Below are 20299 nucleotides of genomic sequence, written 5' to 3'. Positions count from 1 at the left end.
TTCAACGACTATTCCACTATTGACTATCTCGTTACACCTTCTCTTCTACTCCTTTCTAATCGTTTTTAACATTCGTTGACCGATAACAATTACAAGTTAAACATTCGTATTACGTACGTGGTAATGAAACGCTCGTCTATTTATTTATTTATTTATCAACGACGAGGAAATTATTAACGTTAAATATAAAACAAAATAAAGCCAATACTCGGCTGCATTGAGAAAAAATTGAAAATTGTTTGTTTGAAAATATTTAAAACTTTTCCAATGCAAAACTCTTTTCCAACATCGTATAGCCCGCGTCCAATGACTGCGCCATCTGTCGAAAGGAAATTTTAATACACAACTCGTAAACGCAACGCATTCGAATTTTCTGATAAACAAATTCTTTTATGCTAGACTATCAAATTGATATTATGTATGCGTGGTTATAATGGTTTCCGGTATGCGTAGATCGGTACGACAGTAGAAAAAAAGACGTAAGAAGAAACATTGAACTGGTGTTGGGGATGTTGACGAGTCGATCATGAAAAATTTTCTCATTACAGAACGTTCAGAGCGTATATTAAATTATATGTTTACGCGTCTAGATAGGAATTCATGTTGACTAGATTGAGAAACATTATTCTCAATATCTCTGTAAATTAAATCACACCCGAAAGCAACCGCCGAGCTACTTCGACATAACCTACGTTTTAAATTTCTTCTTCGGCGTTCAGTTAAATGTCATTATTCGAAACAATGCTGAACAGAATCCGAGTAAATTTCAAGTCAACGTTTGGAAATATTCAGTCGCGTTCTATTAGTAAGCCATCTGTTAAATGTAAGGTGAACGTTGAAGATAAAATGCAAGCTTGGCAAATACACTCGTACGGAGGTCTGGAGGAATTGAAGCTTTCAAACATCAGAATTCCGGTGATCGGTAGACCGACGGACGTCTTGATAAAAGTCCAAGCATCTAGCGTAAATCCAATAGACATTGCCATGACAAGTAATACGTGTCTCGTTATTCATTAATTTTCCGTGGTATAACATTTTTAAGGTGTATTTATTTTCATTGCGATATACATATGTTGTTAGGAGGATATGGAGCAGCAGTTCTAAATTTTATGCGGAAAACAAAGGGTCTCACCGGTGGTGGACAGCATAATGAATTAGAGCTTCCGTTAACTTTAGGCAGAGACTTTTCCGGTCTAATAGTCTCAAAGGGGCATGGCGTCGGCAATAGGTTAAAATTAGGCGACCAAGTATGGGGCGTAGTTCCAGTGGAACAACAGGGTTGTCATGCTGGTTACGTAGCAGTCGATAATAATTTGGTAAATAGTAGCATTATTTTCTCCTATACGTGTAAAGATAAATTAGTATGCAAAAGTATGGAAAATGTATATAATAGGAAATTTTGTTTCTCTATTAGGTCGCGCTACATCCTAAAAATTTATCGTGCGTAGAGGCAGCTAGTATATTGTACGCCGGGCTTACAGCATGGTCCGCTTTATGGATTACCGGTGGATTATGTTATAAGAGTACAATGGCGACGAGAAGAAATAATAGAATTTTAGTATTAGGTGGTTCCGGCGGTGTAGGAACGTTGGCGATACAACTTGCAAAGGCTTGGAACATGCACGTGCGTCACTTACAAGATGAATAAAACTTATTATTTCTATCCGTCATAAAACATAAATGAAACTGGTTTAGGTTATTACCACTTGTAGTAGCGACGCTGTAAATCTCGTGGAAAAATTAGGAGCAGACGTTGTAATCGATTATAAACTGGACGACGCTGATTCGAAAGTGATTACAGAGGGGCCGTACGTAATTTCTTCGTATAGAGAAGAAAGTTGAATTTTTTTTAAATTCTCCTCTCGCTTATCCTACAGATACAACATAATTTTGGATTGTGCTAATCAGGGGCCGCATCAGATACGATCAAAGGGTTACCCACATTGTACTTATATAACTTTAAATTCTCCGCTGCTAAAAAATATCGATCGACACGGATTAATTGCCGGAACCATGAAAAATATAGGAGAGTTGGTGAAATATAACATCCCAACTATGGAGAATAAAAGCTTCGTGAAATGGGGATTTTTTACACCTTCGCAAGCAGGAATCGTGGCTCTTCAACAATTTGTTGAAACTGGAGAGGTATTTGGAAATACATATTATTTAAACTTTTTACTATTCAGAACAAATTGAAATTAATTAGAACCGTACACGTTGGTTTATCAAACGCGTGCGTATCCATATAATTTCAGGTTGTCCCAGTAGTAAAAAAAGTATATCGGTTCCAAGAATTACCATTAGCATACGATAGAGTGGCTCAAGGTCACTTACGGGGTAAATTGGTCGTCGACATGAGATCGTATTAATAAAAACGAAAAATGTTAACCAAGAAAAGAAGAGCGTTTAGAGAAGAATTTATATTTATTCCATCAGAACGACACGGGGTATATGCTTAAACTTTTACAGGAATTAATTATACTTTTTGTTAAATAGATTTTCTATTACTTGTTTGTTATTTACGCATGACGCGTGATTTACGAACCCAAGTTTCTCGCGAACTTGATACCAACAATCCGTTGCAATTTCCATTGCTTTTTCCGTACCATCTTTTAAAACTTGTTCCAAGTATGTTGGCTCGTTGATTAATTTTGAAAATTCTTGTCGAATCGGAGACAGTGTCTCTATAATAAAATCTGCTAGCACCAACTTGTACCTGTGTTGTACGGACAAAGAAGCTTACTTACTGATCGATGTATGCAGTAACGATAGAATTTTCAACGCGTTTACATACTTTCCAGTGTCTAATCCTTTCGCTTCTAGGCATATCTGGTTCGGCATTTTCCCAGAAAGCATGGAATGAATAGTAATTAGATTTGTTACACCAGGACGGTTTTCAGGTTCGTAAGTTACTTCCGACGTACAATCTGTCACGGCCTTTTTTATCTTTTCCAACAAATTATTTGGCTCATCCAGTATGTCTATTTTACTTTTTCGATCCATAGTCGATTTCGACATTTTCTTCAGAGGATCGCGCAGAGACTTTATCCGTTGACTCGCGTCATCTATAGATATACATTTTAAAAGAAAGATAGAAACGTTTAAAATATACAAAGAAATTTTACCATTAACCAAAGAATGCGGTACAGGAAACGTATCTCCAAACTTTTTGTTGAACGTAACAGCCAAGTCTTGCGCCAACTGAATATGTTGAACTTGATCTTTTCCAACAGGAACATGGGTTGCTCTGCAAAGTACATGTACCGTGTGTAAACTTTTCTTCTCGCTAAACTAATCGGATTTATAAATTTTCAAAGAATATACTTGTCGATCGAATGGAAAGATTAATAAAGTTGTCGCCTTGTCTTTTGACAAGCGAGGTACACACGACATTTACCTGTATAATAATATATCGGCTGCTTGTAGAACAGGGTAGATGTATAAACTTAGCGGGACATCTTTTACCGTTTGACTTTTCTCCTTAAATTGAGGCAAGTGCGCCAATCGTGGTAATGTTGTTACACATCCAAGAACCCAGCATAATTCTGCGTGCATAGGTACAGTGGATTGTTGAAACAATATGCTTCTTTTCGGATCTATGCCACATGCTAATAACGTGGCCGTCATTTTTAGTACATTATCATATAATTCTTTGGGATTCTAGAACATTTGCTCTTAATAATAGCTTAAAATGTTAAATATTTGTAGCAACGTGTTAATTTTTTTACAAATAAGATGTTTGTTTTTATATCTGTACGGATTACGCAGAGCTAATTTTCGAAAATCTTACGTGCGGTAGAGTAATAGAATGCATATCTGCAATGCTCCAAATAACATTTTCCCCGCTATCTTGGAGTTGCACCCATTTTTTTATAGCGCCAAGGTAATTCCCTAAATGTACGTTCCCAGTTGGCTGAATTCCCGAAAATATTCTCTTCGTATTGTATTTCGATACCTAAATTATTAATTTCATAATACATATAATATAAATTTATCGATTCGAGTATAAAATTACATAAAATTCAGTAAAACTTAACCATTCGATTGTACTGTTTTATGGATACGCCTTTGTATTTGACACTTTTAAATGTAACACTACTTTTTAATAGTGTAAACATTTTGAACGATATATATATATATATATATGTGTGTATTATATTACATTTAATGGAAAGTAATTTTAATAAGTTATCGAATACTATTATACATTCGTTCGAAACGAATCCTGAAAATTCGGAGGTGATTGTTAGCGGCCTCTTCTCATGGATGGCGGTCAGTTGAGAAACTTATCACTTGCCGAATCAGTGTGATAGGGAAACAGGTTAGTTGCGTGTAAATGCATATGAGTTGAGAAGTACGAATTATTCACGATTCTGTGTTTAGTTAAAGTCGTAAATAATTTGCATATAATCATCAAAGTGGATAATATTAACAAATACAAGAATCTTCTCACCTGCTACTATAAATCGAAAAAAAAAGTGTGAGTTATATTTAATTCGTACATTATATCGCCATCCATTAATATAATTCTAATGTTATGGTATTTACGTTGTTGTAGGAAATCGGCCCTTCCCTCACCCCGCCGGTTAGTTTGCGAGCGTTACCGAGCACAGCCTAGTGACATGGAGAAGCGTGGGAATTTTGAACATGTGCACTCTGCACTGGTGGAGTGCACGATCACGCTCGTCTACACCTCACTATAATTTTAGTTGGAGGTAAAGAAGAGAGAGAAAGAAAAAAATTTCCTCTTAATCTACGCGAGTATAGGTAGAGAAATACGTAGGGAATCTTCGATAAGTTAATTTTTGTGTGATTGGCGAGCGAGCATTTGAAGTAGAAAGTTGAATTTTGTAGAAAACATGGGAATTGCCAACATGCAACAACGTGATTGTCCATCACTGGATGCGTCTGTGGTGCCGCTGTCGGACGAATCTAACGAAAAGATAAATGTTAAGGGAAAAGAAAATTGGGTATCGATATAACTTTTCCCATCGGCGATTTATAACGAAGGCAAGTTACGAAGCAACTTTTCTCGATTAAAATTTGTTCGTTTTGTTATATTATTTCTTTACATTCGAAATCGTAATACAATACACGATTCGTGTATAGAGCGTACACGATATCATCTTAAATATAAGTTCCACATAACTTATGATACTCGACAACATAAAATTATACGGTAACAGTTATTTTTTATGTACAGATTGATCGTTACCATGAGAAGGAATCGCGTCGCGACTCGTGAGTGTCCTTTGCACGAACGGAAGAGTATTCTATGTCTACGTTCGAACGCAAGTTGGTGTAATTTTGTTTGGCCAGGCCGCCAATAGAATGTTGAATGCCGTTTGCTGTAAATACATATATCGGGGATTTTTCTGTTCAACCTTCGGTTAGAATTTCAAGCAAAAGCCGTCTTAAACTATCGAGACCTGTTAAAAAACCACAATCCGGGCCTTGGTGCACCATGGAAGTTGAATTGCAAGGTAGGGTCGAACCGTGCAGAAAAGTTGTATGCGCGAAATCGATCATTTTTACATCGACGCGTGCTTCCTGAGATTTTTGTTTAATCTTCGAGCGATACGAACACGATGTATACCTGCGAATAAAATTTATACGATATTTAAATGTGATCCATCACGAATGCTTCACTGGCTCGATGAAGTAAGTTCAAGTTAGGAATAGCACGTGTAGGGTTAATCGTTACCGCAACTAAATTTGCGTAAATTAGTTTATTTTACCTGTTCGACATGATATTGGTGCACTCGACTTGTTCCTCTATTCTTTCCTCGTCCTCGTACAGACGAAGCAGTCGATGTGCGTGCCTTTGTCTTTTCGGTCCGTTATCCGATCTAAGTTCCGTGTCGGAACTAGTTTCCTCCGCGTTATCCGAACTTTGTCCAAAACAAAACTCGTCGTTCGAGGTGTCATAAAGCATCCATTGTTCGTATATGGGAGATTGAAGCACTGTGTCGATCAAGTTGTCACTAGATTCGACGAAAACAGTCTTCTTGCTGCTGGGATTGTGAGTTAGTGACATATAAAAGTCGTTATTATCGATGGCGTTTAGTCAATTTACGTCTGTTAACCAAATAGGACATTAGGATGTAAAGAAATAATGTTGTATGGTGGAGCGCGTAAAAAGTTCGATGCGAGTTTAAAGTTGTAACCTTCCTTTCGAAATGAAAATTCTACCGAGGATACACCCACTAGTCGGGGGATTCGATTATCTTGTAAATATTTTACGTTGAATTCTGATTAATTGATAATTGGTAAAGTATAGAAATACTTGGAACGTTTCTATACGATTCGATTATCGCAAGGTTCATTTACATTTAAATACGTTTTAAAGGTTTGCTAAAACAACACATGCTGCGAAGAAAATTTCTAGAACGTGATACATTATAAATGGAAAGAGAAAAACCGCGTTTAATGAAATTTTTACGCACCCTCTGTTCGTAGGTAGATGTTGCATGGTATAATGTATGACCTCTTACCGTCTATCAATAACCCTTTAATTGTCCCGACCGTAGCGGGGGCATGCAGGCCCTGTAGGTCATATATTTTTCAATAAAAGTAAATTTTTACGTCTCATATACATACAGGATGCGAAGTAAATGGCGCGTTTCGTGCACAACGCATTACTAAACTTGGTGATGGAAACAGGCATGTGTACTGCGCAATATTATTTATACGGTCGAAAGTATGGTACACGCAGAAAGAAAGAAAGAAAGAAAGAAAGAACGTGAAATAAAATTCTACTTTTTAGTCGTACGTAACTAGCAGTAGAATCCCTACAACACGATCAAACAGAATGACTATTTTAAATGAAAAATAAAAAAGAGTCTGTCCGTGACGAATCAACAATATTTATCTGTTTGCGAAATGGAGGAAAAATGAGGGGAAATAAAACATGATCTGTTCGTGGAAACGATACCGCGTGCGTATCGATCCTGCGAAAGAAACTTTTGTAATTGTTTTTATAAAAAGATGAAAGACCGAAAGGCGTACTACGTTAAAAGATTAGATGCCCCGTGACGAGAAATGCGTCACTTACCGAACATCTTGTATATTTCTTTCGCTTTAACTTGGAGCGAAATAGAAAATTAAGTCGTGTTGAATTAAAGAAAGGAAATTGTCTTGAATTTATTGCGATGTAGAGGTGTTTGTACGCGTCTGCGTGTGCGTGTGCGTGTGCGTGTGCGTGTGCGTGTATGTGTGCGCGTGCATACGCTTCGATACAAATCTATAAATAGATGCATCATTTATACAAAGTGTGAGAAAACATAATATCAAAGAGGAATGAGAAATTAATAAACGAAATGAAATTGTCCACGACGCTTTACTATCTCGATCGGATTTCCATAGGTGAAGTATCGTAGGAGAAAATGGTCCTACCAGAGATTTCAAAGCGAGCGTGGTGTATTGAAAATAACGTTAAAAAAAGAACGGTCGAAAAGCAATCGTCCGATCGAACATTGAAATGTTCTCTACGGCATATTCTGCGATGTAGGTACGTAAGAAACTGGAAAAATCATCTTGTTTTTGGTAGAAAAATCCATCTCTCATTCTCAATGTACGTCTTACGAAATATTCTTTCTAATCTAGATATATTTATGTATGTATATCGCTCGCATCGTAAATGCCCCTTGAATCTCTTGTTAATTGATAAATATTTGTGCCTAGTAAGTTTTGCAGAGTTGTACTCTAGAACGCATGAGCAACGGTATACCTACGAAAGGATTTTCAAATCCAGCACATTCAGCTCCGATCCTCCCCTAGTAAGAAACTGATCGGGCTCGATTACGGGGGGGGGGGGACTGGTATTGCCGCGCTTTATTATAGTTCAGCCGTAATAAAGAGCAGTTTTCTAAAAAGTGACGGTACACAGAAATATACATGCTTAAATTAAAAAAATATCGCACCGTTAGCTAATGAACGTACCAACCCCGATACATTATTTAACGATTCTCATCCATCGCCGCGTATCTACATATACCATACATAGTTGTCCGTATGGAATCGTATTTCATTCTACTATTGTTTTACACGCTTAACGATACGTTTTAAAATAAATTAAACACACATTTCATACATACGTATAAGAACGTACGTAATTATTCGTAAATGATGTTGTTTAATCGAGGAAAAGCGTAACGTTATTCATAATAAAGTGGAATAAAGAATGAAAAGGTCCGATAGGAAAGTTAAATATGTAGATATACAGTGTGTAGTATAGGTTTTAAAATGATTCGAGGAGCCGCCAACAGATTCCTGTTGATACACTCAAGCACCCCGACGGTGCGATATTTCCTTTAAACCGGTTTTTAACAAAATGTCATTTAAATAAGCTTGAAACGTACTAAAACCATCGCGTAGCAGCTAATGTTTTTTTCTCATGATAAACCCTCGAATGTTCTGACGGAGTATGTCGAGATGCCTAGAAATGCAACCGTAAAACAAACAAATTAACGATATAGTCCCGATATTCGCGCACCTTTGTTTCATTACAACATTTCATCGAATTCGATCCAAGAATTTATTTTAACCGCAAGTCGCCACTGTCCTTTATTCGCTGCAGAGCAGCGCGGTCGCACCTATTTCAACGATATTTAATACTTAATTTAATTTTCGAGCAGAAGAAAGATTTTACATGTTAAATAGCAAAGAATACATACGTATATGCAACCAACGATACATGTATCCTGTGTCAAATACATACTTCACCAGATAATATATACATACATATATGTATATTATTAATTATTTGTTGAAAATATCGGAGGGTTGTAATGTAAGCACATTGATTTTAAATCTTGTACAATTTTCTGAGGCAACGTTAACAAAAGCATACAATAATACGTAATTTCCAAAGAAAAAATAAGAAGAAAGATAATTAAATTCCTACCGTTCTAATACATCAAAAAGATACATAACAATGAAAGACGAACGAACGAACGAACGAACGAACGAACGAACGAACGAACGAACGGACGAACGAATTAAAGAAATACAGTAAAGAGAGTGAAGCATTTTGACAGTATCACAACGTTAGGAATTTAACGTGGGTCGTTACATGTCGAGTCGTCGTGAGAAAGGTTGTTTGCTTGCTAGGTTTTACATCTGTTTTCTACAAGCGAAGAAAGAAACAATAACGTAAAATATTTAACCCTCTGGCGACGGACGCCTCGTCGACGTCGTAATTTTCACCCCTTCTTAAAAATCGTTCTTCAAGAATGAAACAAGTAAACGTAAGATAAAAAAGAGTGCGCAACTTGTGTCGAGAGAGAGAGAGAGAGAGAGTGAGAGAGAGCAGGGCCGCGACAGAGGTAGCCAGCCAGAGTCTCGACGTATGTAATTCTCGGTTATGGTTTGGTCTGCCATGCCGGGGCGGCATGCCAGCAGGTCGCTTCATGTTTTTCCCATCAGTCTGTCAATTTTTATCCGATATTTATAGTATCCCGCGGCTCGAATTTCCTGATACGTATTTTGTTACGATAAATAAATAGCTTCACCAACAGCGTACGTTGCTGTAACATTTTATGACGAGTCAGCTTAGGACCGGAGCCCATTCTCGCCTAGTCCGCAGCCGTAGGGTTAAAAATATTTTAAATGCCCATATCCGCGACAATACATGTGATAATACCGCCTTAAGACGTTTCTTCCTAAAATCTTTGTGGAATTTATTTTACGCATAATTCGAAATTGTTGTAATTTCACAAATAAATTTGAAATTTTCGACGAATCGAAACGAAACGAAACGAAACGAAACGAAACGAAACGAAACGAAACGAAACGAAACGAAACGAAACAACCAATTACTTATTATCGAAATTATCGATGAAAATTGAAATCGAACAATAGGAAAAAAAAAAAAAAAAAGTAACTAATCACAAACCTTGGAGGGTAAAAACTAGCAGTATTTTTTGCCCCTCTAGCTGCTGCTTCACCAAATCCTCTGTGCAAAGCTGCTTGACTGATTTCCTCTTGAATCGAAACATTGTAATCCGTGGAACTGTTACTCGTGTCAGCGTCATAGCACGCTTCCGAACTATGAGCAACTTGATCGACATAACTAGAATCGGTCGATTCTTCTTCTACTGGTAAACCAGTCGGCGAGTGATCCAGCCCCGAAAAATTGTCCGTTTGATATCCTTCGTACACGACTAGTAACGAACTGGAATACGTCGAACGTAATTATAGAGTTTTTTGTTTTATACTAGATTTAAATACTAGGTTCGAATCACGGAGCAGGTATACGAGGAGTAGGACCTTAAATCGATGTCGATTTCTCTTAAAAGTTGCTTTTTTTTCATTTTTAATAAATTTGTTTGTTTCAGGTGGTAATTTTGAGGTCGGTATGGTACGATGGATGTAAGGTCTACTCGGATAATGCATTCCAACGGAGTTAGGACTTACCACGAATAAAATCGATAGCTACTTTGCCTTTCGACCGCGCGTCGTAACTGTTCCAATTGGGGCACCACTTTTTCGATGACCAATTTTCGTAAACAAAACCCGTTGTGAAAAAAACGATACAACGCTGCTTTGAAGCCTTCTTCGTTCAATTCCCTGCCCCAATATTTGTCTTGTTTCACGTAATGATTAGTGTCAGCTTGATAAACCTGTAAAATCATTTGTCGATATAATGGAAGGAAAAATATCGCGTCGACCGTTCAACAGATTCACGAGGGCGCTCGTGAACGCGTTAAATACCTTTACTGGCATTTATTGCCTGTTGTGCCGTCTCTATGCTCGTCTATCATACGTATTCCATTAAAAATACATGCGTAATAACAAACCTGCATTCCACATAATCGAACACCTAAAGAGGCAGATGTGCTGGCAGCACATTTTGCAATTTGGGTGTTACGTTTCTCAGCAGACGCATCGTCGCCGTGTTGTCTGGTTCCCATTTTTAGGTCCAATATACACGGATGAGTGTACCGAGATGTAATATTCTCCAACAAAAGAAAATCTATTTTTATGAAAAAATAATAAAACTATTTGTACATGATACCCCACGGGCGACGTAACTTAATGTTTTTTAGGTAATTTTCATTACTTTCTGTTTTGTTACCTCTTCGAGATACACAATTCCCATATCAGATTGTTTTAACAAAGTTAGTAAAAGCGTTCAATTTAGCTATATTCAGAAAGAAGCTCAACAATTTTTGTTACTTGTTATTTCCATGAAATATCATTATTAAATAAAAGATATTATATACGTACACTGTCTGTTTGCCGCGTTGTCTAAATGCATTCCTGATTTTGGTATTCCAGCATAGGTGTTATCGCGATGAATTTTCATTCTAAAAGAAAGAAATAATAAACGATCGTGGTTGAAAAGTTGTAGTAAATAACGCTGCGAAAACTGGTTCGACACGAACACATGGAAATATTCTGAATTGGTTTAATGCGTCGGTGATTAGCAACAAGCATAAATAGGACCGTTTAACCAACTTTACGTATACTCGGATAGAATTTATCCGCCAAACGTTTACCTAAGTACATCATCTTGTTTTCTTTTGGTCGAACCATGTCCTTGTCTATTATCTTGATCTCGGAAGCTAGGACTAAAACGTTTATCCAAAGTAACTTGGCCGCTATTAGATGCTTGGATAACACCTTAAACACGGGAAATAATAGAAAACTATTAATCTGTCTTTTTAAAACATTTCAGATCGGTCGAGTATCGTTATTTTATATAATTTTCTATACGGATAGAAAAAGAAATTACGGAAAGAAGGAGAAGGAAGGAAAAAAGAAGAGAACTCGATAATAAAGGCAACTTACCTTTAAACGTTGGAACAAAGATTCGTATGTCTTGCGGAATGTTTCGATAGAAATCAAGCTCTCTGCAGTTTAATGGTTTGCAAATGGTATTCTGGTTCAACAAAAGCAATCTGGTATGTCCGCCGACCTATAAGAAAATTATGGTAACAATTTTGGTGGGATAAATTTTGCTTTACTCTGTAATGTTGTAGAGTAAAAAGTATTACCCTTTATCATAAAAAATATGTATACGTAATCCAGAAAAGACGTACGTTAACAGTACCGTACGTTTATTGTTATTTTGAAAAAACAACAATTAGAAAAGATTTAATTAGAAGTTTATCAGAAGAAGTACGGGGGAGAAAAAACGGTACCTGATTTTTGAAAGGCAACAACGCGACTTCTTCATCATTTTCCTGCAGAAAGGACGACGAACTGTTTGTATCGTGGCACTGTGGTTTAGTCTCTCCCATGCCCCACACACCCGAAAGATACACCATAACCGTTTACTATAGTCAGATATACGAGATTGAAATAATTCCGATATATTCAGACGATTTCTACTTTCGTGTTTCTCAATGTTTTCCAACTATCCGACATCAGCGAAGACTCAACCAATACATTGTTTTTTAATAGTTTACCATGCGCATAAAAGAAAGAGAGAACCTTGTAACGATCGAAGTTTTCTTGAGTGAATTGGTCGTAAGGAACAATGCACGGCGCAATGCAATCGACGATATCGTATCGATGAAATGCAATATCCTTCTCGAAAGCGTACGCGAACGTTCAGTCCCTCTTACTCGAAAGTTTGATTAACTTTGAAAGTTTGAGATGGAACGAGAGTTACCATCCTCCATCACACACGAGCTACACATTACGAGTAGACCTCACAGCATAGACGAGGTACATACGTGATACGTGCTTCGGCATTTAAACATTGCATCATAGGAATAGTTTTTAATATTTCAGCACTAGATGAGAAAATGTAGTGTTACGCTAGCACGCGAACTTAGGATTAATGCACATGGGGTAGGGCAGAAACCCCGATTGGAACAGACACTTACTTAACCCTTTCAGTCCTAACCGCCGAGGACCTAACCTCCAAACCACCTAACAAACTAACCTCACCATAACCTAAAACCTCAGGCTAGGGGGCTCGCCACCAGAGGAGTCCAGAGGAGTCGCGCTCTCACAAGCGATCGAGCGAGCCTTGCCGATTAATTTGCTTTAAACTTCCAATGCGTTATTAATATTGTAGGGAGCATGAGTAACTCCCTAGTTACTCCCGCAGATGGCGCGATTGGCGCCGATGCCAACCGTGGAGAGAGGCCGGGATGCTATAGGGAATTTGTCCCTAGGTACTCCCTGGGGCCTCGAGAGACAAGAGAGAATCAGGAGGAGGAGGAGGTATTCCCCGAGCAAGCCTGAGAGACGGTCCAATAATATTATGTGTTTTGATGTATTCATGTATCACTGTTACGTTAATGATTTCAGTTAGTGCATCATTAAAGAATACACGGTCAAATTGTCAGTGACCGTCAGTGGACAATGTCGACCGGCTCCACTAATTCCGTGCGTTCCAGACGCGTCGCAGTTATACGATTATTGTGTGAAAATTCTGTTGAAACTTGATAACACACTACCAGCGGACACTTTAGCCGGCCATCGTGACCGATTGTCGAAACAATTCTATTAACCGAAGAAGTTGTACAACACCGTAAAACAAAGACAGTATTTTAAGCATCTTATAACGACGCCTGCGTTACCGGAGGTAAGATTTTTCGAATTAAATTTATTTTTAAACAGAATTTAGTGATTTCTTAAAACAATGATAATCTCTATAACGTTTATCCGGATGCTATAGTATCCGGTAGGATTAGCATAGGTAGGATACGAAGGAATGGTTTCTGCCATAAAATGCTCATAAAAGCTGAAGAATCCACCAAACTTTTTGATACAATCCGAGTTACGAACGTACATGACGCCGAGGGTGGTATCGCCACCAGAAGAATCTTTAGATACCGATACGGCGGTGGATAGTCTCATCGATACTTACGAGTTCATTACCAGGCGATCAATTAGATTCTATGCGAAACGGTTCAATCTCTCCGGATGCATTAGCGGAAAGGTAAACTGAAATAAAGTGCGAATAGAAAATGTTAATACAATCTCCTTGCATGGAGCCATACTCTCCATTTTCCTCGAGTTTAAAGAAGAACAGGGTCAAAATAGACCCTTAGAGCAGCAGGGTCAAAATAGACCCTTAGAGCAGGGTCAAAATAGACCCGTAGAACAGGGTCAAAATGGACCCACAGAGCAGGGTCAAAATAGACCCGAGACTAAATAACTACTTCCTGATTTCTTATCTAAAATAGTCACTCACTTTTGGATATCGTTTTTTGACCGTAAAATATAAAAGTGCTTACTTATGCTAGTTCGTAAGAAGCATTTCCGACGCGGATATCATTGTACTTTTTCAGTGTCACGCTCTATGACGTCGCTTCTCGTCTCGAGATATCTGGATGTTATATATCGATAAGAGTGCATAACGAGTCAGTTTAATCAGGAAGGTAGGAATATTGTAATTTTCATAGTTTTTAATATCATAAGAAAATATTGATGCTCGTTACGTGTATCCTCTTATGTAACAGAAAGCCAAAGTGGAGAAGCAAATTGGGTTATTAAAAATGTGAGAAGAAAAATCGGAACGTCGAACCGTTTTTAGCGGAACGCCGACTGGACGAGTTAATAGAAGGTGAAGATATAACTGAACAGGAAGCTCGTAAAGCTATCGAAGGACAAGAGGATATGGACGATATAATAGAAGAAGTAAATACCACGAAAGGTGAAAATTTGGTTAATACCTTTCTTTTACTAGATTTACGGTTATATTTTATTTTTATTTCGTTCCGGTAAAAGTGTAATATTTTAGGCGTTGATTGGCAAAAATGATTTTACAACTTGTAAAAAAACGGCTTTAGGGTCAAAACAGACCCGCAGGAAAGGGTCAAAATAGACCCGTGGAACCGGGTCAAAATGGACCCACAGAGCAGGGTCAAAATAGACCCGTAGAAAAGGGTCAAAATAGACCCGAGACTAAATAACTACTTCCTGATTTCTTATCTATTTTTATTTCGTTCCGGTAAAAGTGTAATATTTTAGGCGTTGATTGGGAAAAATGATTTTCTAACTTGTAAAAAAACGGCTTTAGAAGGCGATCTACATGATTTATTAGCCGAGAAAGAAGAATTAGATTTAAAGATGGGGAAATTGGAAGTTGAAGGTGAACGGTGCCGTAATGAAACGAATATGCATGCCGATACCATGCTGTATGAATTATTGCGTAAGTATTTAAATTTATTCGATAATAAAATGGTGAATGGTTTATGTTGATATCTCTGATAGAAAGGTGTATTTTTATTTCAGTAAATTGCATCTCCGAAGCAGAAGATATTATCGAATATTCATTAAACGGTATCGATAATCCAGCGATGTCAGACCTAACTTGTACTCCTCAATACTCATTAAAAGTGCAATACACGTTGCATATGTTCCGGGTCTTTATTTAATACATGGAAAATCTACATGAAACACATCTATTGATATTGCATCGGGCGATAGTAAGTTACGAAAGTTAAAAAATGTAGAAGAAAAAAAATGAAGAAAGTCATAGATATTATTTTGAATTTTATCGTGTTGTAGAATCGACCGACGAATGTAAACAGTTGGGAGTTGGAAGTTTGGTAGAGGCAGAATTGTTAAGTATGGATAAAGCAATAGAAGAAGCTGGTAATCGAATACAGGTAATCGCATATTACATTTTAGTGTAATATATAAATTGTTTTTATACATGGTTATCACATATTTTATGATCAGGACATGGTGGAGAAATCTCGCGCTGGTGATTCCGGGTTAAAATTAGAAGTGAACGGAAAAATGTTAGATTCATGTACAGAATTAATGGAAGAAGGAAAGGTACGTCGCTTATTTTGACCGTTAATATTTAATTTATGAATATTAAATATGGAAAGAGATTTTGAATCGTAGGGCACAGCCTCTGGAACCGAATTCTAGAAACGTAACCATCAATGGTCCGAAGGGCTGATATCAGCAGCGAAGGCGGTTGCATTTGGTGGTAATCTTTTATGGTAAGTGTAGAGGATTTATTTCGGTTTTTGTTTGTTATTAAACCGTAAAATTTGTTTACGCGTGTAGAGAAGCAGAGTAAAAGCAAATAGAAATAGGAATAACTTGGCTGCACTCTCAGAGGCATCGAGAGACGTAACACAAGCAACTGGAAGTGTTGTTGCAATTGCTAAAAACTGTGGCCATCTTGTGGAAGAGAATGGTAATTGTAGTTACTACTCGTTATACACTATTTGGATAAGGATGATAAAGAAAATAAGCGTTAAAGTTGTTAAGTATTAGAAAGAGTGAATATTTTGAACGATTTACAGATGGAGGCACAAGTTGATGTTTTGGAATGGGAAGAAGCTTTGGAGACTGAAAGATTACGTTTAGCTGCTTTACGCCGCTATCATTATCAACTGGAAGGTGAAGAAGAATGATCGGTACGTATTACCGAAGAATATTAAATAATACACTTTTGAAATAATTCGATTGAAATTAAGAATCAAAAGAAATGACAATGTTTCATCGACATGAAGCAGTATCGAAGAAAATGTTTAGAAATGGAAAGTAAAGAGATTCCATTATAAAATAATATATTACGAGAACAGATTTATTTAGGTTGTCCAAAATGAATTATTGTAATCGAATGGCTACAGAAAAGTTACCGTTGAAAATGTAACTGTACCTTTTCTTTAAATGGAAACCTAGAAATGTAGTTTCTTATGTTGTACATAAAAGTACCAACATACTTATGCCCTGAACTTATTCGTTAGGAAGTTATCGAAGATAAATAAAGTTGTAAAGTTGCAGTAAGAACGTATGGTCGAGTTATTAGAAAAGTAATGAAATAATGTGGTTTTTCATAAATGAGAATATACATTTGTCCTTTCTTTAAAGTGTATCCTCATCTGGGAAAAGTAGTTGTTATGTAATCGAGCTATCATTTATTTGCTGAAATCGAGAGACAAGTGAGGAAAAAATGAGATCTTTAAACGTTGAAAATCGCAAGTTGCACCTTTTTTTTGTTTTTTATTATCATAGTCATATCAGTATTGTAGTAAAGTAGCGATACATGCATATGTATCGGAAGTTATGAGACGATTTAACTAGTAGATATATGTGGCGTCACCTCACCTCCCATGCTCGCCACCAGAGGGCCACCAGATGGGTCGCGCTCTCACAAGTGTTCGAGCGAGCCTCCGTTAGTATATATACACTCGGCGAACGACTTTCTATCCGGGCGTCGGGCTACGGGCGTCGGTTAGGTCGTGGGGGTATTGTCGCGGGGGTTAGGTGTCGAGCTTACGTTGGGGGGGGTTTCGTCGCGGTTAGGTCGCGGATAGGGGCGTATAGGTCGCGGGATAGGGTCCCCGGTGTAGCAACGCAACCTTCGATCTCTGGAGTCCAGGCTCCGGGTGTTAGAATTGATCCGGAGAGGGCTACAGAGATCGAAGGTCCGGTGTTAAACCGGCTCGGTGGGGGGAGGGGGCGTAGCTCGTGCGATATTTCGCCTGACCTTGAAATATCAGTCGTTCTCAAAGTACTTGAAATTAAAATTAAAATTTTCTAATTTTTTTTTTTTCATAATATAATTCGAATAATGCCGCGTGACAGACAGTGAAATATAAGAGTGATCGTAAATTTAAAAGAAAAGAATCGTGAAAAGTATGGCATCGTATAATAAATGTAATAAATAAATGAAATGCTAAAAGGCCATGTGCGTAGGTGAAGATCAATGAAACAATAAATACAGAAATAAATACAGATGAATGTCGTATATAAGTAGAGTATGGTATAATTTAAAAAAAATGGTGAGATAGAGATAGAGAATAAAGGATTTTAAACAGATGGGGATAACATGGAAGTTGAAATAGTAGAAATTATGAAAAAACCGGTAAAAAGTAGTGTACAATAATCTAAAACTGGTAGATGAAAATGCTAATGGACCCGTAAATAAAATAAAATACAAATATAATTAAAAGTAAAGTAAAAGTAATAATTAAATAGCCATCTTACAGAATACATTGTAATTGTTTTTATCGTCGGAGCAGTAACAGTAAAAGTTGTGGCGGCCAAAGCACCTTTGATGAAACTTTGTACATAATCGACACGTATTTTTTTTTATAACTCCTAGAGGACAAAATCGGGAAAAATACAAGAATACCAATTCGTTATAAAGTTATTAAAAAGTTTCAAATCCTTCAGGAAAAAATTATTTTCGATTGCGGGGCCAATTACAATCATTTTTGAATAGATATACCCTCGAAATCCTAACCATTTTTGAGAAAAAAATTCCTAATCGAAAATCTAATGCGAGGCCAGAAATGTTTCCCCGAAATTTCATGCGTATCTTTAAAACGTCATAACTCCTGAACGGATTGGACGATTTTAATGTTTAAAGAAACAAACTACGCGTATTTTAGTGAATAATATGTAGAAATGACAAAAATATTCGAAAAGTTTATCCTTGACCCCGTAAAGTGACAAAAACCCCATAGAAATCGTCCAATTTTCAAACCGCCATAACTCCTACAATAGTGAATATATTTGAATGAAACTTTTTTCTGAAGTAGAGCTCATAGGTACCTACAGAAAAGTATTAGACAAAATTTCCGTAGGGCCTGAAACAAATTTGTTAAAAATGAAAAACGAATTTCTATAAAAAATCGACAGGGGGGGGGGGGGGCTGCCTCATTTTTCCGGCGAAAAAAAAAAATTTCAAATCGTTTAAAAAAAATTATTTTCGAATACGGGGGGCAATTACAATCATATTTGGTGAATAGACATGCCCCCGAAATCTTAGCCATTTCGGGGAAAAAAATTCAGTGCGGGAGGAACTTTAAACGTTAATAATTTCTTAACGAAGCCTCCACCAACAAATTGCTATTCTTGTATTTTTCCCGATTTTCCCGACTAGAAGTAGTGCAAGCCTGCAGTGCTTCATTAAAATCAAAGTTAGAACAGGGTCAAAAAAGACCCATAGAGGAGGGTCAAAACAGACCCGCAGAACAGGGTCAAAAGAGACCCGTAGAATAGAATAGGCCCGCAGAACAGGGTCAAAATAGACCCGTAGGCAGCATAGATCAGTGTCTGTCTGTAGTGGTGGCATATACATATGACGGTTATGGTTCTTCTTATAGAATAGAATAAATACAGTATAAAATGCTAGCTGAGAACTTGTATGTAAATGATAGCTACTTATACAAATAAATAAGTAAATAAATAGATGGAAATGAAATAAATAAACGAATAAAATATAAAATAAATAACCGATAAATAGATAGATTGCACACGCGCGAGCCTAAAAGCCGTTGTCGTCGCCTCTGACCGTCTTTTCTGTTTTCGAAGGTACGGTGGCGATGATCGTACCAGAGAGTCGAGCAACACTAAAATTGTGCGGACCGGAACATAGCGGAGTCATTACCTTCCCGATCCCACGTAAGTAAAAACAAATGAGACGAAATAAAATAAATACATAGATAGATAGGATAAGGACTTGCATGTAAAAGTGTAGAGACGGTGCGAGTGAAAGAGGTGAAAAAGGTTAGCAAGCAGATAGATAGGATAAAATAAAATAAACTATGCACGACAATAATCTATGATAAGGTACCCAGCTGTGATAACTGGTACCTCCACCGGGTAACACACCGGCAGCGGAAAGCGCTGCACGGCAAAGCCCCAGGGCCGCTTACCGTCCATCTGGGGGTAACTCACCGGCGGTCGATAGATTACCGTCAGTAGACGCCCCACCTGGGCGCATGACTCGTACCGACCGTCGATCCTCGCAGACTCTGTAGGTACTTACCCTTCCCCGGTGCTGCCCTCGCTAGACGGTACACCACCATCAGGTAACATGTGCAAGGGATAATATAATATAATTACAATAAATGAGAATAACATATGTAAGGATTGTCGAGGATGGCCAGAGAGGCGTGTGGACGGATTCAAATACGCGAACAGTAAACGTAACGATTTAACATAAAGGACATAAAACGTAAACGTAAAAGATCATACACGTAAACTGTGACTGCTCTCGACTAACGTTCGATACAGAGTGCCATTCCTGCAGTTAAATACACTCCTTACACATAGAAATAAGAATGCGAAGTACGATAAATAAATAAAATAGCCATGTATGTAAGTAACTAGTTTAGTGGATACGTTAATGAGATACCAGATGATATGCAAGCAAGTAAAACTGAGTAAATAGGCAGTTAAGCATTTAAATATAAATGTATAAATATATGTAAAGAAAGTGTACTAATGATTTGCGCTCTCGTAGGAAAGGAAGTAACCGGTGAAAGATGAATAGATGGAGAGAGAGAGAGAAATAGAACACGTGCGAAGACAAACGTTAGCCAGAACAGAATCGGAAATAAAGTAAAATACATAACAA

The 20299-nt window shown here is 37.4% G+C and overlaps 3 protein-coding genes, 1 long non-coding RNA gene and 1 pseudogene across 10 annotated transcripts; 3 read left to right on the top strand and 2 right to left on the bottom strand.

The window, feature by feature from the left end:
• Positions 1-341: 341 nt before the first annotated feature.
• Positions 342-2495, top strand: LOC122404144 (reticulon-4-interacting protein 1 homolog, mitochondrial). Its single transcript, XM_043408069.1, has 7 exons — positions 342-479; positions 549-991; positions 1081-1316; positions 1415-1624; positions 1696-1808; positions 1878-2145; positions 2256-2495. The coding sequence occupies exons 2-7, from the start codon at positions 724-726 to the stop codon at positions 2367-2369; spliced, it is 1209 nt and encodes a 402-aa protein (XP_043264004.1). The 5' UTR covers positions 342-479; positions 549-723; the 3' UTR covers positions 2370-2495.
• On the bottom strand, positions 2369-4551 carry LOC122404145 (tryptophan--tRNA ligase, mitochondrial). 2 transcript variants are annotated; one of them, XM_043408071.1, is made up of 6 exons: positions 4454-4551; positions 3791-3955; positions 3398-3660; positions 3126-3247; positions 2795-3065; positions 2369-2716 (listed from the first exon to the last, which is right to left on the bottom strand). In XM_043408071.1, exons 2-6 carry the CDS (start codon positions 3812-3814, stop codon positions 2473-2475), a joined length of 924 nt encoding a protein of 307 aa, XP_043264006.1. In that variant the 5' UTR covers positions 3815-3955; positions 4454-4551; the 3' UTR covers positions 2369-2472. The 2 variants fall into 2 exon arrangements, with proteins under 2 accessions (XP_043264006.1, XP_043264005.1); XM_043408070.1 differs by lacking the exon at positions 4454-4551 and adding an exon at positions 4038-4259.
• LOC122404147 lies at positions 4340-5004 on the top strand. 2 transcript variants are annotated; one of them, XR_006259694.1, is made up of 3 exons: positions 4340-4480; positions 4559-4715; positions 4855-5004. It is a non-coding gene; the product is annotated as an uncharacterized LOC122404147 (long non-coding RNA). The 2 variants fall into 2 exon arrangements; XR_006259693.1 differs by having other exon boundaries at positions 4559-4767.
• Positions 4839-12950, bottom strand: LOC122404143 (inositol hexakisphosphate kinase 1). Of its 5 annotated transcripts, none has more exons than XR_006259692.1 (10): positions 12147-12824; positions 11794-11920; positions 11502-11625; positions 11230-11309; positions 10800-10975; positions 10417-10622; positions 9896-10174; positions 5739-6014; positions 5216-5596; positions 4839-4932 (listed from the first exon to the last, which is right to left on the bottom strand). XR_006259692.1 is itself a non-coding variant. In XM_043408065.1 (10 exons), the coding sequence occupies exons 2-10, from the start codon at positions 12270-12272 to the stop codon at positions 5380-5382; spliced, it is 1611 nt and encodes a 536-aa protein (XP_043264000.1). In that variant the 5' UTR covers positions 12273-12281; positions 12837-12950; the 3' UTR covers positions 5052-5379. The 5 variants fall into 5 exon arrangements, 4 of the variants coding, with proteins under 4 accessions (XP_043264000.1, XP_043264003.1, XP_043264001.1 ...); XM_043408065.1 differs by lacking the exon at positions 4839-4932 and adding an exon at positions 12837-12950 and having other exon boundaries at positions 5052-5596; positions 12147-12281; XM_043408068.1 differs by lacking the exon at positions 4839-4932 and adding an exon at positions 12901-12932 and having other exon boundaries at positions 5052-5596; positions 12147-12188.
• Positions 12951-13063: 113 nt separating this feature from the next.
• Positions 13064-19345, top strand: LOC122404148 (annotated as a pseudogene).
• The last annotated feature ends 954 nt before the right edge of the window (positions 19346-20299 follow it).

This window comes from Colletes gigas, unplaced genomic scaffold, assembly GCF_013123115.1.
Source record: "Colletes gigas isolate AHSC1104 unplaced genomic scaffold, ASM1312311v1 Colletes_gigas_Sc00106, whole genome shotgun sequence".
Taxonomy (NCBI): Eukaryota; Metazoa; Arthropoda; class Insecta; order Hymenoptera; family Colletidae; genus Colletes; species Colletes gigas.
Note: the sequence above shows the minus strand (reverse complement) of the source record. Positions and strands in the feature narration are given on the sequence as shown.

What these genes read in the sequence shown, in the direction of transcription:
- LOC122404144 (XM_043408069.1), top strand. Translation starts at nt 724, where the DNA reads ATGTCATTATTCGAAACAATGCTGAACAGAATCCGAGTAAATTTCAAG. An exon ending in AATAGACATTGCCATGACAA is followed by an intron (nt 992 to 1,080) that starts GTAATACGTGTC and finishes ATATGTTGTTAG; the next exon opens with GAGGATATGGAGCAGCAGTT. An exon ending in CAAAGGCTTGGAACATGCAC is followed by an intron (nt 1,625 to 1,695) that starts GTGCGTCACTTA and finishes AAACTGGTTTAG; the next exon opens with GTTATTACCACTTGTAGTAG.
- LOC122404145 (XM_043408070.1), bottom strand. Translation starts at nt 4,118, where the DNA reads ATGTTTACACTATTAAAAAGTAGTGTTACATTTAAAAGTGTCAAATAC. An exon ending in TAAAACAGTACAATCGAATG is followed by an intron (nt 3,956 to 4,037) that starts GTTAAGTTTTAC and finishes TTAATAATTTAG; the next exon opens with GTATCGAAATACAATACGAA. An exon ending in AAAGGATTAGACACTGGAAA is followed by an intron (nt 2,717 to 2,794) that starts GTATGTAAACGC and finishes CGTACAACACAG; the next exon opens with GTACAAGTTGGTGCTAGCAG.
- LOC122404143 (XM_043408065.1), bottom strand. Translation starts at nt 12,272, where the DNA reads ATGGTGTATCTTTCGGGTGTGTGGGGCATGGGAGAGACTAAACCACAG. An exon ending in TGTTGCCTTTCAAAAATCAG is followed by an intron (nt 11,921 to 12,146) that starts GTACCGTTTTTT and finishes ATTTTCTTATAG; the next exon opens with GTCGGCGGACATACCAGATT. An exon ending in TTCGATTATGTGGAATGCAG is followed by an intron (nt 10,623 to 10,799) that starts GTTTGTTATTAC and finishes ATGATTTTACAG; the next exon opens with GTTTATCAAGCTGACACTAA.